Source organism: Astatotilapia calliptera, chromosome 9 (genome assembly GCF_964374335.1).
Source record: "Astatotilapia calliptera chromosome 9, fAstCal68.1, whole genome shotgun sequence".
In the NCBI taxonomy this organism is placed as follows: domain Eukaryota; kingdom Metazoa; phylum Chordata; class Actinopteri; order Cichliformes; family Cichlidae; genus Astatotilapia; species Astatotilapia calliptera.
The window spans coordinates 25691410-25706527 of record NC_137430.1 but is presented as its reverse complement, the minus strand read 5'-3'; the positions used below and the strand labels follow the sequence as shown (position 1 = coordinate 25706527).

General features: G+C 40.7%; 1 protein-coding gene across 1 annotated transcript in view; it reads left to right on the top strand.

Annotated features, from left to right (window-relative positions):
- The first annotated feature begins 2495 nt into the window (after positions 1 to 2495).
- Positions 2496 to 15118, top strand: part of tmtopsb (teleost multiple tissue opsin b) — a 48244-nt gene continuing 35621 nt past the window's right edge. Inside the window, exon 1 of the mRNA XM_026180818.2 lies at positions 2496 to 3167. Within this exon, the coding sequence (XP_026036603.2) occupies positions 2786 to 3167 (382 nt within the window). The 5' untranslated portion in view covers positions 2496 to 2785. The remainder of the gene's footprint in view (positions 3168 to 15118) is intronic.

Genomic DNA, 15118 nt, shown 5'->3' with positions numbered 1-15118 from the left:
CACACACACACACACACACAGAGTCAGAATACATGTGTAGATCTTGATTCCTTCACTGGCTGTTGTTCCATCATCACAAAGCTTCTGGACAGAGATCATGTACACAAGTGGCAAACTCTGATCAGGAACTCAGAGTCAGTTAAACAAAAAGGATCATTAAAAAAAAAGGTTTATTTTTGAGATATGATGAGTTTCTAGACTAGTCGGTAACTATTATCACGATATTTCCCAGCCTTAAAGGGAGCTCTTCTCTGAGCCCAAGCTTCCCGTATTCCTTTTCCGTACTCCTTCTCCGTATCCTATTCATGTAACTCCTTCCGCTGGGGATACTTGCATAGTAGCATTCCAACAGCGCCCTGTTCTCATCTCTTGCCCACTTGTGCCAGGAGCCCACTTCTCATCACTGTGTCCTGGTTCCTCAACACCTAACACGGACCATATTAATCCAGGCGACGTCTGAGTCTATACGGCTTCAGTTTTCTCTCTCTCCCTCATATCTAAAGTTAGCATGGGGGTCTAGCCTTACCGGATACAGTCGAACTCCTGACTTAAGTTCCAAAGGCGTGTCGAGTTAGATTAGTTAGCTATTTTAAATTGGTGAGTGTGAACTGTTGTGTTAGTCTTGCGATAGTTTGGCGACCTGCTCAAGTCAACCCTGCTACCTTGAATTTGATAGGCGGGAGATAATTGATGGATAGTGTTTATCGATTGTGATGAAGTATCCTGGGCAGCAAAACTTAAGATTCCAAGAAAAAAATATACAGAAAACTATTTTCTTGGAGAAATTCCTCTTCTGAGACCCCTGAGTGCTTAAATTCAAAGAATTGAGTTTCACACCTTCAGATGATGTCCATACTCCCCTGGAGTGTTCACAAAGGTCAAAACAGCAGACATCTTTGTGTTACTGAAGAAACAGACACGTTTGTACAATCTATGAAAGTCACAGCAACATGTTGACTGGCCTCTGTCTGTGCATGGGTCTGTGCCAAATGCCAAGAAACCATCCGTACTGGGAAAATGAAACAAGCTGTCCCATTGTGGCAGGTAGCCATTTTCAGACCCTATTGGCATGTCTACATTTCACTCACAACCTTTGAGGAGAAATGGGTCTGTGTTCTTATGGGTTAATACAAAGCTCACTGAACTTACATAAAAAGTCTTGGAAAACACAAACCTCAGAAGGGGGGAACTAATAAAACACAAGACCAAGAAAGAAAAAAAAACAAGCAGAAGAGGGGGATGATAAATGCACAGATATTTGAACACAGATAAAACTAATGAGGATGAGGTAGACTGAAAGAAACTCAAAGACAAACAGGGGGTGCCACAGAGAAAAGTATAAGTCACAGGAAAATGGGCGGAAAAACCAAACCACAAAAGCAAAATAAGTAAAAGCCAAAGGAAAAAACATAAATGAGACCAGAACAGTGAATTCAGCTTTCTTGGCACACTTTGAGCTCCTGAGTAACTCACTTACCACCTTTTAATGGCTACTTCCTGCAGGATGATGAATATCTAAAAAAAAAAAACGAAAGTTCCTCAGACTTCAGCAGCCTCCCTTCAATCCAGGCAGACAGCTTTGAGATGCGCACGAATGGGAGATTGACATCTGAAAAATCTGCAGAAAGTATATGACGGAATCATGTCAACATGGAGCAGAACCTCAAAGATTTATTCCCAAAATCTTTGGGGAATCCACAAAGACCGACTGAGAGCAGAGGGAGGTTCTACCCAGTATTAGTATAGCAACAAAGTGCTTGTTAGTGTATTTTTCTAACCACGAGTTGCTAATAGTCATATATGCCACATTTTCCTGTTCGCTCTTACTAAGAACTCCCTTTGAAATGATGCCATGTCTCTTTGTGTGTTTGTCAAAAGTGGAGAGGGAAAGACAGCAGACGCAGCATCTAAGAATAAGCACAGCAAGAGCAACAGGAAACCCTTGACTGACAGAAAGGAAGGCTGTGAGCTGGAGACAGTATCATTGATTCCCATGCTTTTGATAGTTAGCTGTCAAAAGCATAGCATAGCTTTTGGACCTTGAAATCAAGCTGTGACCAATAGGTCCCTATGTAAATTATAAATATACAAACACGGTTATCAGTCTGTGATCAGCCAGCAGATCAGAGAGCTCAAAAGAGGATGGAGCCCTTCCCCCTTCAGGCTGTAACATACTGATCTCTTGTCAGACAGCTTATGGATTTTCTGTTTCAATCCTGACATGAGAACTGAGTGATTCCTTTTAATTACACGTATATGTTAGAAAAATCAGGACAAATCTGAATCCCTTCACCCGTCACGCAGCTTTTAAGTTTGTTTCCCTACATGTTGTTGTGTAACGTGTTGATTGATGGTGCAGGTGTGACCGTGGCTCGAGCCTGTTACACACATCCACTACACATCCACACATACAAACACCACCCACCGCTTCTTGTTTGAGGTGTTTGTCTCCCAGCCCGTTAAAGGGCGCTGTGGGTGATAAAAGCTCAGGCGCACTTAAGTGGCCGCGCCTGAAAAGGAGCGCACCTCTCCGGAGCGCACGGTGGAGGGGCGGGTCTAACGGGACAGAGCATCTCTTCTCCTCATTCATTCGCAAAGTGTCTCTCTCAGACTAGAAAGTAGATTACTTACAGAAATTACCCCCTTGCCTTACCTTCATGCGCGCAGACTGTGGAGACATCCGTACGCCTTCGCCTCTCCAGATGAGTGAAAAGCACCGAGACCGGATGGTTCCCTCCCGAGGTACAAACTTCCGACTGGTGCAAACTTCGCGGCTCATCCCGGTATGATAATTTCCAACTTGAGCCTGAGCTGCGCGCACTGTCCCGAGGGAGTAGCCTGCAGCACTGAGGCGACGGACGCGTACGAGGAGGTATCCGGTTCCCTGCCCCCTCCGTCCCTGAGCCCGACTGGGCACCTTGTGGTGGCGGTGTGCCTGGGCTTCATCGGCACTTTCGGGTTTCTCAGTAACTTCCTGGTGCTCACGCTGTTCTGCCGGTACCGGGCTCTGCGCACGCCCATGAATCTCATGCTGGTGAGCATCTCCGCGAGCGACCTGCTGGTTAGTGTGCTGGGGACTCCGTTCAGCTTCGCAGCCAGCACCCAGGGGCGGTGGTTGATCGGACGCGCTGGGTGCGTTTGGTATGGGTTCGTTAACTCATGTTTGGGTAAGAATATTTATTATTATCATTATTAATAATTTATTATTTTTATAATTATTTTAATTAATATGTTTCATTGGAGAATGAATGGCCAAAACAACAGAAGTATTTCTTTTAATTTCTTTTAATGTCTAATCTTCGCTTTCCTTTTATTTCCCCTCAACAAAAATCGAAATACTTATTGCATCGTATTCTGTTGCCTGTCAGACCGGGTCTGTTTATAATTTCATACAATTTTCGTCTTTTCCCAACAAATTTAGCCTGTGTGAAAATCTCATGTCATCATCATTTTTATCCAAAGCTGTTTCACAGGCAAAATTAAATGGCAGCTTGCAATGCATTCCTCGACTGCAGCAATGGGCAACAGAAATTCGGCATGATTAACAGCTTAATTTTCCAGGTAATTTCATAAAACGATTAATATTAATTAAAGGTAATTCGAGTTTTGTTATGAAGGCATCATCTGATGGTGGTGTGCTTCCAAACTTCCCTTACAGGGACATAAATAATGCGATCTGGTGAAGAGGACTCTGTAGCTAGATTTTTTATTTTCATTTTTTTGCAGGGAGAAGATGATTGGCGTTGAAAAGATGAACGCTAAAATAAACATAAAACATGGAAAAAGCATTTCTGATCGCATTACGCAATAAATCTGCTCTTGTAAGGCTCTTATCTGGATCCTCAGAGGTCTTGTCTCAGATTTGTGCGCACAGGACTGTTGACAGAGCTGGGATCAAACCAGTGACCTTTCGGTTTCGGGGCAATCACTGTAATTACTGTCTGGGATTGATTGATTGATGTCAGCCCCATGTTCACAAACCAAAGAATCCTGATTTTCTACCCACTGGAGCGATGAAAACCAGGGAAGAACACCAGGATGATTGGGAGGTGATCCTGCTGTGCCAGACTTTTTTCTCTCCCCTGAATGCAGATGTTCTTCTTTTGCACTAAAGGGACTTTCAAGTTTTAAGTGAACAATCAGCCTGCCCATAGACTTGAATACAGACCTGTCTTCACCTGTAAAGAGAGAGAACAAAAATGTCACTATAAAACCAGTTGTTTTCTCTAAGGAGTCTTGACAGCAAAGTTTGAGTGCTATTAAATGTGATGTTTCATTTGTGAAGTCTGAATTTGCAAGAATGTGCTGTTCCCCTTAATTTATGTGGTTTGTCTGTGGAGTTTGGAGTGAAGTTTGGGAAGATTTTGGCAGTTTTCTCTTTACACCTTGACTTGAACATAGATGTAGTAAGCTGTTGCCGTTTCATCTGTGGAGTCTGAACTTGCTGTAAAGTTAAGTACGCTGCTGTTGCTCTTTATTTAGCTGTTTTCATGGTGGAGCCTGGACTTTCAGGGAGGTGCACTGAGATGTTGTTGCTCTTAAATCTCTTCTCACTTAGAAGTTTGGAATTCAAGCAGTGTAAGGTGCAGCAGGATGTTGCTGTCACCTCTAAATATATTGTTTTACCTTCTGAGTCTGCACTTGGAGGAAGGTGCAGTACAATATTGCACTTGACTCAGCCATTTTATGAGTAGTCTAGTGTGATATAAGGTGCTCTACGGTGGTATTGTTTTCTCTTTGGAGTCAGGACGGTTTAGTGAAGTCAGTTGTCAAATCTCTTAAATTAAATTACTTTTTTATGGAGTCTGTCACTCTTAAATCTGCCGTTTTCTCTTTGGAGTCCTGACCTGCAGCATAGTTTCTCCCCCCTCAAACCACTTTCAATCTGGCCTGTGTTTTCTCATCTTTTCCCCACTGACCCAGCTCAACTTCACAGTTACTGGCCTGGTCAGCAGCTGCTCAATAAAGCCCTGGATGCTACAAGCATCGTCTTCTATAATCTATAACCTATACCTATATAGGTAATCAGAGCAGGTAACCTATATAGGTTATAGATATATAACCAGTTTTCTGGTTATATATCTATAACCAGAAAACTGAGCACTTAAGTTTGGACTATAATTTTTTCCACTGGTGCACGTTCAGGAACAACTGTGGAATAAACAAGCAATAACCAAGAGGATCAAAACTGTACGTAATGGGATCAAAGGGTTGTCTGAAAAATTACACACACAAAAAAAAAACCCTTGAGTGAGATGCTTCAGAGATGTTTCAGAGATGGGCACCCTGACATCAAAGAATTGAGTCGGGAGTGATTGATGACTTTTTGGTTTGAATTGATCAGACAAGTGGAAAAACAAGGAAATGTGCAGCCCAGTATGGACAGACGGTAACCTCACATCATACTGAGTGAGGCTTGTGGTATTTATTTATAAAATGCTGTGGGATTTGTTTCTTTCATCTCGAAGAGGAGTCAGAGCTCAAGCTAGACTGTTTTCTGGTGGAATAAAAGGGAACTCGAGGAGGAGCTTCAACTTGAATTGTGTTGTCTCTTTAGAATAAATAGTTAGATATAACCCAACAAACATCACTGCCTGCATTTCACAGAAAAGTAATCTTTTCAGATGCTTGGAAAGACCTTATTTCTGGCAAAACTGAGGTACTTGTGTTTGACCCTGACAATTTTTCTAAGGAGGTCAGTCATTACACCGGCTCCCACTCCAGCAATATCATATCATCTGCTAAGAGCCTTGGTATCATGTTTCATCAGTATTTGCATTTTGAATCTCATATCTAATCCAGTCTTGTTGCCTTCATTTAAGAAACATCACAAAAAACAAACCTCAATGATCAACTAGCCTGTGTCAAACAGGCCCAAACTCAGCAGCTAGGCTCCTAACAAGCCTGGGAAATTCAGAATTTTAAAGTTTCATTAATAACATGTAAAGACCTACACGGCAGGCATGTATACCAGGCCTGCTGAGATTTTATTCCAACATTTGGCCTCTCCAATCATCTGATCATCTGTTTCATGCTTTGATTTTAAGAGGTGACCACGCTTTTGAAGTTGGAGCTCCTACACTTTGGAACAGGCTGGCTTAATTTAATTTTAAACATCTGCTGAAAACTCATTTTGACTCATTTTCTTAATCGTTCTGCTCTTTACTTTTAGCTCTTGTTCTTGTATGTGTGAAAGTGTGCATGCAAGAATGAATGTAGGATTGTATGTTTGACTGTGTGGACATGTATACTTATCTTTAATCTTTAATGTGTGGTTTTATCCCAAATATAAAGTAATAATGTTAAAAAAATCTATTTACATAAATTTGTTATTATTATCTAAAAAAAAGATTAGTGGATGCTTTAACATGACATTTGATTTGGTTATGATTTGATAGTAATCACATTTACAGAGCACCTACTTGGGTACACAGACTCATAGCTCCATATGCACTGTGAATTTATTTATACCTGCAACTTGAAGATCAGAGCTTATTGTCTGCATGCTGTGATGTCATGGTGTTGCAGTAGTGGGTTCCAACTTTCTGTTTTTTGAGGAGTTTGCAAAGATCAGAGCATTCCTATAGGCTCAAATTGTGGTCATAAATATTTTGTACTTGTAAATCGGTTTTGTACTTGTAAATCAGGATTTATATGTGAAAAAAAGAATTTGTGTGTGGACTTAGCCAAAATAAATACGTGTGAAACTCTGTAAGTTACAAAAACGAATTTTGACCCTATTTTTCCTCCTTTCATCTGATTGGTCAATGTCATGTCAATCACAAATTTTACTATCCAATCAGAGAACAGATTGGTTTGGCTGTCGGAGGGGCGCTTTTTTGAACTGCAGGTCCTTGAAGGGTAATACAGTTTGAAGCTGGAGGATCTCTATATAAATATCCGATAGAAGCGAGGTCCCATAACTTTCAGCAGCTGTTGAAAGGGTAAAGTTGTGGTATATCAGTGGTTAGAAATACCATTATTACTTTAGGATTAGTTTAACACAAAGTCAGACCCAGGACCATGGCTGTGAGTCACAGTGCGCAGCATAAAGGTCCTTTCACATCGGATGCAGGATGTGCTGCTAATGCTAACTAAAAGCAAAGGTGCTGGCTGCTGAGCTCTGTGGGTTTTTGCAGCAGCTCTACCTGTACTAGATGCACCTGCTCCTTGTCGTTTCTATCTCTGACTTTATGTTCTCTATAAGAGTTTTTTTTTTTTTTTTTTTTGCCAGTTCTTCAAATGTTCAATAAAAACATGTATGCTAATTCATAACGAAGAAAGCTTTGTAACTATCCCCACTAGTGAAGACTGTCATTTCCAAAACACTGCCCCCCCTCCCCCGCGGTTCGCAGTGCTGTTGAAAAGGCTGTGGAAGTCCCTGTATTAAGCACATAAACCTGCGACACAAAAATCACCAAACCACCACAGACTGTTTTCCTTCGTGGTGATGAAGGAAAACGCTGGGCTGGCATGTAAAAGGGCATTTATTCCCTTCAAGGACCTGAAGCTCCATAAAGTAGGGGTGCAACGATATTCGTATCGATATTGAACCGTTTGATACAGTGCTTTCGGTTCGGTATGCATATGTATCGAACAATACAACATTTGTAATTTATTTTATCAATTTTCCTTCTGACAATGCTGTCTGTGTTGAGCGCTCAGTGAATCTGCGTTCGACTACTCCGCCTAGGCTGCACTGTCCAGCGCAGATCCACTGAGCGCTCAACACAGACAGCATCGTCAGAAGGAAGAGGGCAGGGCACCTCCCCCACCCTCATTCAGATCTGGCGTTTGGAATTATTTTGGTTTTCATGTGACGTATGACCCTGAAGGTAAGCGAGTCATGGACTAAAGTAAAACAGTATGTTGGATGTGCCATGCAATGCTCAATTACATGGGTGGGAGCTAGTGTGTTAGCGCAGTTAGCTCGTTAACGTGTTGGCCGTCTAGCCCCATGCACGGAGCTATCGGCGGTAGCTCGTTAACGGAGATTTGCCGTGTTGTGGCGTTAAGGTCATTTCAACGAGATTAACCTGAAAGCACTAGTGGGAACACAACGAATATGACTGCACATTTACGCCGACATCATCCTAGTGCAAAGACAAGTGGAAGCAGACAAAAAAAAGCAAGCATGCTACTAACTTTAGCCGAGTCATTTAGACAGCTGTTAGCACATGATTCTCCTTATGCTGCTGAGAATATAGCCCAGAAGAAGCGGATAGTATAGCTTTTATTTTGGAAAGAGCCATTTCTCTGTAATAAACTCTCTTTTCCAAAGATGAGTGATTCCTCAATCAGACACAGGGCTTGCAATATCGCTAGCCCGACGTCCCAGAGCTAGCGATTTTTTCAGTCGGGCTACCAAAATCTATCTCTTCCCTGCCCGTCGGGCTATTGTAGGAAAAATATATGTCAATGCTTTTGCATTCTTTCAGAAATGTAGCTGGGTAATTATGTCATTGGCATCGGTGAGCCACTGTCAATATGTGACATATTGAAGTCGCGTTTGAATTTGCGCTTGTTTTTTTGCTTTCACTTTGCAATCGTGCGAACTGTGTATAGAGAGCGACAGCACTGATCTGTGAGTGATGATAATTTGTGCACCAATTCCTCTGACATCGTCTTATTAATCGTTAGCTTACTATGCAAACATGAGGCAGCAAGCTTAAACATGTGAGAGGTTGATCGCGCAGAGAATCGCTGAGCTTATGTGAGTGCGTGTGTAAAAGCATTTCAGTTCTGCTGAGCCAAATAAGACAGGTCAGGGTGAAGAAGTGACAGCCAAAGAAAAGCTTACCACAAAACGGAGAAGTTATGACAAATCATAAGGCAAAAAGAAAGTGCAGCTTTATGGTTTCATGGACAAAAGAATTTCTGTGCCTGCAATATGATGAGCTAAATAACCAGGGCTGCACATAAGTGGTCCGCAGGTGTGCATTCGCTGTCAAAATAAAAAACACGCACAAGGGTTAGGGTTAAATTTAAAAACTGTACTTTTGAGTTAAAATATATATTTATAATTTTAATAAATGACAAATTAAAAATGCATGAACATTTTTTGTATCGAAAAAATATCGAACCGTGACACCAAAGTATCGAACCGAACCGAACCGTGAATTTTGTGTATCGTTGCACCCCTACCATAAAGCACCCCTCCAATAGCCAAACCCATCTGTTCTCTGATTGGATAGTTAAATTTGTGATTGACATGACATTGGCCAATCAGATCAAAGGAAGAAAAGTCGGGTCAAAATTCGTACTTGTAACTTGCAGAGTTTCGCACGTATTTTTTGGCTAAGTCCACACACAAATCTTTTTTACACACACACAAATTCTTTTTACACATACAAATCCTGATTTACAAGTACAAAATATTTATGACCACAATTTGAGCCCATACATTCCCTTTCACTTTTCAACTACATATCAATCTTTTCAATGAGTTTCTGCTGGTGAAAATCTATTTGTATTCAGTGGATTAAATATTTGCAACAGCTTAACAAATTTCAGCAATTTGTTTGCATGTAAGAAGCTTCATACTGTTGAAATGCAGTGGCACAAAGTGATGGCAGAGTTCTGTTGTGCACTTCAATTGCTACAAATCTTACCAGCCTGCATTAGAAGCAGCTCCAACTAAAAAAAACTAAATAACTGAATTGAAGAAATAAATAAGAACTACCTTTATTTATCCGAGTGTTACTAGAAATATGTATTAAACTGGATACAGCAAAATTTATAGGTCTAGAAATAAGCTACTCAGTTTGTCGAGACTGATGTGAAAACAGAGCTGAGACCTAATTTCATCCCCTGTCTGGGTGAGCTGAGGTGAAATTCTGTCTGTTTTTTAATTCGCTAATGAGACATTGTCTGTTCTGATGCACGCACAGCAGAGCTACAGTGGTGATGGTTAGCAGGCTTGTCATCAAGCCTCATCAGGTCACTTTTGCTGGAATAAGGTCATTCTCATGAAGTCACTGACAACCATTTTCTCTTTTTCTCTGTCTTTTGTTGTTGTTTTGTTTCTCTGTGAACAAGCCAACACTGATTAATGGGCAAGCTATTGGAAGTGTATAATTGGGTAACAGACATGGGAAAGACTTTCTATGGCTTTAATTGTAAGTTTATTGGATGTTTGTGCTCTTGTGAACCTGCTTTAATGCACAAACGTGTGCATGTTATTCAAGAAATTATACTCAGATCAGATTAACTGTGTTGGGGGAATGAATCATTTTCTGAAAGAAATGTGGAAGTAGTGCTAATGTCACTTATATTCCACCAGTCTGTGTCAACTTTGGCACTGAACATTTTTTCTGTTGCAGATTAAACATATTTGACAGATGAAGTGAATGACATTGATCACTTTGTTATAACAACTCCTGTGGTTTTAGAATTCATATGGATGTGACTTTGCCACTTATCACTCATTGAGAGAGCCTCAATGTTATACAGTCTTTAAGACAGATACAGATATTTGGTGATTTCAAAATCAGATATTTAGATATATGTTCAATTTTTTGTCTTTGACACAAAACATACACAAATTTGAGGGAAAGCTATTTGTGTATGCAACAGAGACTGCCCTCTGGTGGACAAATGATGCAACATCATTGAAGGGGTTGAAGGGTGTTTCTCTAATTTACTTTTTCAATTTTCTCTTATTAGCGTTTATAAATGCTGATGCCAAATAGCTAATATCAGCTAAATCAATATGCGGATGAATCAGTTGGGCTGTAGACAGCAGTGGCTGCCCCCAACTGTTCAGTGGGACAAACTACAACAACACAAAAACTGCTCAGGACCACCTGGAGGTGCTCAAGGCAACGGCACACCAAAGATTTCACGAATGCACTGGAATAAGCCCGACCCACAAAAGCTGAACTTACAGGAGTCATTAGCAATTAATATTGTAGTTGCCAGCTTGAGTCATACTTAGTGGACCTGTTACAATCATTTCCAGCTAAATCCACTCTTAATATCATCACAGAGCCAAGAATAGAAAAAACAGTCTGAAACTGAGTTTGAAGCCTGAGTTTTTAGATTACTCTCACATATAGAAAAGTCTCCACTTCAGAGGTAAAACATTTAGTGGTCTAATGGATTTGTTATATCTGTGGAAACTTTTCTCTTCTTTTCTTTTCCCTATTCTTTTAATCTAATAGTGCTTATATTACAATTTTACAATACGTCCCCTGTTTAAAGTTTGCAGATGACATGACATTTGCTCTCAGAAATGTGGTGGCAGAAATCAGACTCATAGAATCTCCTAACCTGATCAGAGAAACCAGGTTAGGTATTTACATAATACTGAAGGAATTGCATACAGTAAACATAGTGCTGCATGTTGTGCTGAGGTGGCAGTGATGGGTAATGCAGAGAAATGAAGAAAAAAAATTATGTCAGCTGGAGTGTACGAGGAAGATGGATGGAAAGAGACAGCAGGAGTGAGATGAAGAAGGAGAAAGAGAGAGTGAGACAAAGGAAAAGAATGAGAAGAAAAAAGACAATGAAAGATGATTAGCTCCTGTGCTGACTCAGGCTTGGAACGTGGGGTCATTCATTTTACCATAAATCTATTCCACACTAGTATGGAGTTGGATGGGGAAGAATCGGGCCTCAGGTGAAAATCCCATTAAAATGCATGTTGCAGAATCAGAGTGGGCCAAGTTTGAATCAAAGCCAACTTTTAGGGGTTGATATCCTAACCAGGCTCCAAGTGCAGACTGTGCAGTCAATATAGGAAATGAATGGAAGATTTGTTGCCTTTAGAAGTTGCCCAGTTGCTGAGGTGGCAGACCATTCATATGAAGAGAATCCACTATATATTTACCAGAGTGTATTGTTTACCGGAGATTATGCAATTAATTTCTTTCCACAATACTCATTTGGTTTTCTTGTCCTTTTCATGAGCTTTTATATTGCTTCCTAAAACAACAGTAAGATCAATGCTATACTTTTACTGTGCAAATAGATTGAATAATTATATAAAATATGAAAGAAATCACACTACAGAGAGTATTTAGAAGTGTTTTAGGGGTGGGGGGGAGGGAAGTAACCAATAAGATGAGTGTGGCGCAAGTATTAGATTTAACAGGTGACCCTTTTGGATGGATAGATGTCAGTGGTTCTTTCAGCTTGTCCCCCTTGTTTCTTTGGCAAATGACACGTGGACAGTGTTGCCAGCAGAAAGCCTCTTCTCTCTTAGAAGAGGTTGAAAGCACAGCTTAGGTTTTCAAAGTTGCATCCAAACAAAGATTTCTGTATCTTCTGTATCTCCTTTGGAAAGACAAGCCCAAAGTGGAGATGCTTGTCCATCATGCACAGCCTCACTTTTGGAGTAAGCCAAACTCAGCATGTCAGCACAAATATAGTGTGGTGGTGGAGGGATGTTGGGGTCGCTTTGCAGCCATAGAACCTGGGCAATTTGCAGTCACTGAGTTGACCATTAAGTCCTCTGTATGCCAAAGTGTTCTAGAGGCCATCTGCCTGACAGCTAAAGCCTGGCCCATGCATCAGAACAATGATCCTGAGCACAGCAACAAATCTACAACAGAATGACTTAAAAAGAAAAGAAGGTGTTGCAATGAAACAGTCAAAGTCTACTCCTCAATCATAGTGAAATGCTGTGGTGGGACCTTAAGAGAAATGTGAAAAAAGTCATACAGAAAGAAAATATGGGCTAGAGTTCACATAACTGTACATTTAAGAATATTACAAGCTTCATTTATTAATTTCATTTAATTACATTTTTTAATCAGATGTTGGACACTGGAGTCAATTGTAAATTACCTAAGAACTCAAAGAGATGAGAATAGGCCTGGCTCAGGAGTCAACCTTATGCCTAATGAGATGCTGGGTTTTTGTTGTTGTTGTTGTTGTTGTTTTAATTTGTGGATGTTGAGTTTACCGAACTGCAGAATTTCACTCTTAAATGTTTTGCTATCAGCCTTGTTTGTACTTTGTCCTTTGGGGGCTGTTGTATTAAAGGATGTAAGCCTTTTCTCCCTGCGACTGTGAACTGGATAAGCAGTTAAGAAAACTGATGGATGGAAGTCTTTTTCATTAAGAAAAAAAAAAACACAGAGGGAGGTAAAGAAAAAATTATTATTGTTTTTCCTTGTCCAATTTTATTGTTATTCAAAAATAATCTTTATCTGTATGGCTCCTTTAGTGCAGGTTAATGTTGACACTAATGGTTAAACGTAATCAGCAATACAATATTATTATCTCACAAACAGCTTCTTCCCCTGAGCCATTCAGAGTGCCAACAAACACTATCCCCCACCCCCCTCCCCTCCCTACTCACCTCACCAATCTGAGCCACGGTGTGAGCACCCCTCATCACTCAGGCCACACACATACAGACTCTATACTCAGACCAGGTTCTTTGCACTGCTTCCAACACTTTGTTCGCCAATTTGTGTCTTTTCTATGGTGTGCCTTTCTCTTATTTTGTGTGTAGGAGTCTCAGCCATTGCCTTGAGAAGGAAAAGTGGAAGAGCTTCTAGGTCAGTTATGTAGGAATTTTCCAACTGGGATGAAACCCCAGGGCAGATGCAGAACATGCCATGGAGGGTTTGTCTCTAGGCTAGAATGGTGGGGACAGAGTGGGAAAAGTCTTCTGAGACTTCCTCTGGTGGAAAATGGATGAGTGGATTGGGGGAAGTGTTCTCTCTAAACAGAGACAGACTGCTGCTGTGATGATACGGCTGTCACTATGACTTTAACCATGACTAAGATTTATTAGTTATGATTCTTGCTCTGATTATTTTTTTTAATGAGTCTGACTCTGTATGTATGCGGAGATGGTTTATTGTGTTGAAGCTACTGTATGTCGGCAACATAATGAAGCACACAGGTTCAGACAGTAACAGCTGGATGTGTCCGTGGATGCCACCACATCAGCTGCTGGGTGAAGCAGCTGCAGCTGTGTTCACAATCAGTAGCTGCACACTGTTGGAGGCGATCCTTTTAAAATGAGGAGTGAGCACAAAATCCACAAATAATAATATTAATAATAATGGATTGCATTTATATAGCACTTTTCGGGGCCCTCAAAGCGCTTTACAATTCCACTATTCATTCACTCTCACATTCACACACTGGTGGAGGCAAACTACAGTTGTAGCTACAGCTGCTCTGGGGCAGACTGACAAAGTGTAACATTAACCATTCTTTGCAATGTATCAGCAGATTGCTTCCCTGAACGTGGTACACAGTACCACAAACTCACACAAGCTGTTTAGATCATTTTTATAAAACACTACTGCTGCACTCTGAAAAAATACATTTTTAGGGTAAAAACATTAAAGAAATGCAAAGCCAACCTGGCCAAAGAACTGACTTTGGAGACCCCTAGTGGCGACTTTAAATATATGGCAATTAAAATATTTGTTTTCATTTTTTTTTTAGTGTGTTGGCTTTTATCAAGAACTTTAAACTGATATTTTTTTGTTTTTGTCTTAGTACAGAGTGTAATGAAGTTTCTGTCTGACCTGGAAAACTACACATCTGAAGTGTCCATGCTTTATCTAGCCAGTAATGAAAAGTGAGAGCTCTCACTCCCTCTTCAGCCACCTGAAAACACACACACACACACACACACACACACACACACACACACACACACACACACGCACACACACACATCTTTCACAAGACATGCCAGCACCAAATCATTTCCATTATTTTCAAGACACTCACCCTTTGCTATTCCTCTCAACACATCATGCGCCCAGCCCCGGTGTGCTGTCCACGCCAACATGGCATGGTTTCAGCCAATCAGAAGGCTTCATTATGCATTAAGGCACTCTGATTGCCTGTAATCAAAGTCTCTTTCCCAAGCAGACTCAGCATAATGGAGGTAAAGTGCCTCTGCACCAGTACTTTCGCCTGTATGTGTTGATTAGCTCTGATTTAAGACTTAACTCACTTCAGCAACAATTTTCTTTCATCAATCTGCAGTTAACACAGAGGAAAGACAGCACATGGCTGTGCTGTCTGCAAATCAGTGTTTCTGTAAGTGGTGTTTCTTTTTTTCATTTTTTGGTGTGAACAGGTTGTGATGATATTTTAAACTACTAGAGGATACAACGACTCAGGGTTTGTATCAGTCCAC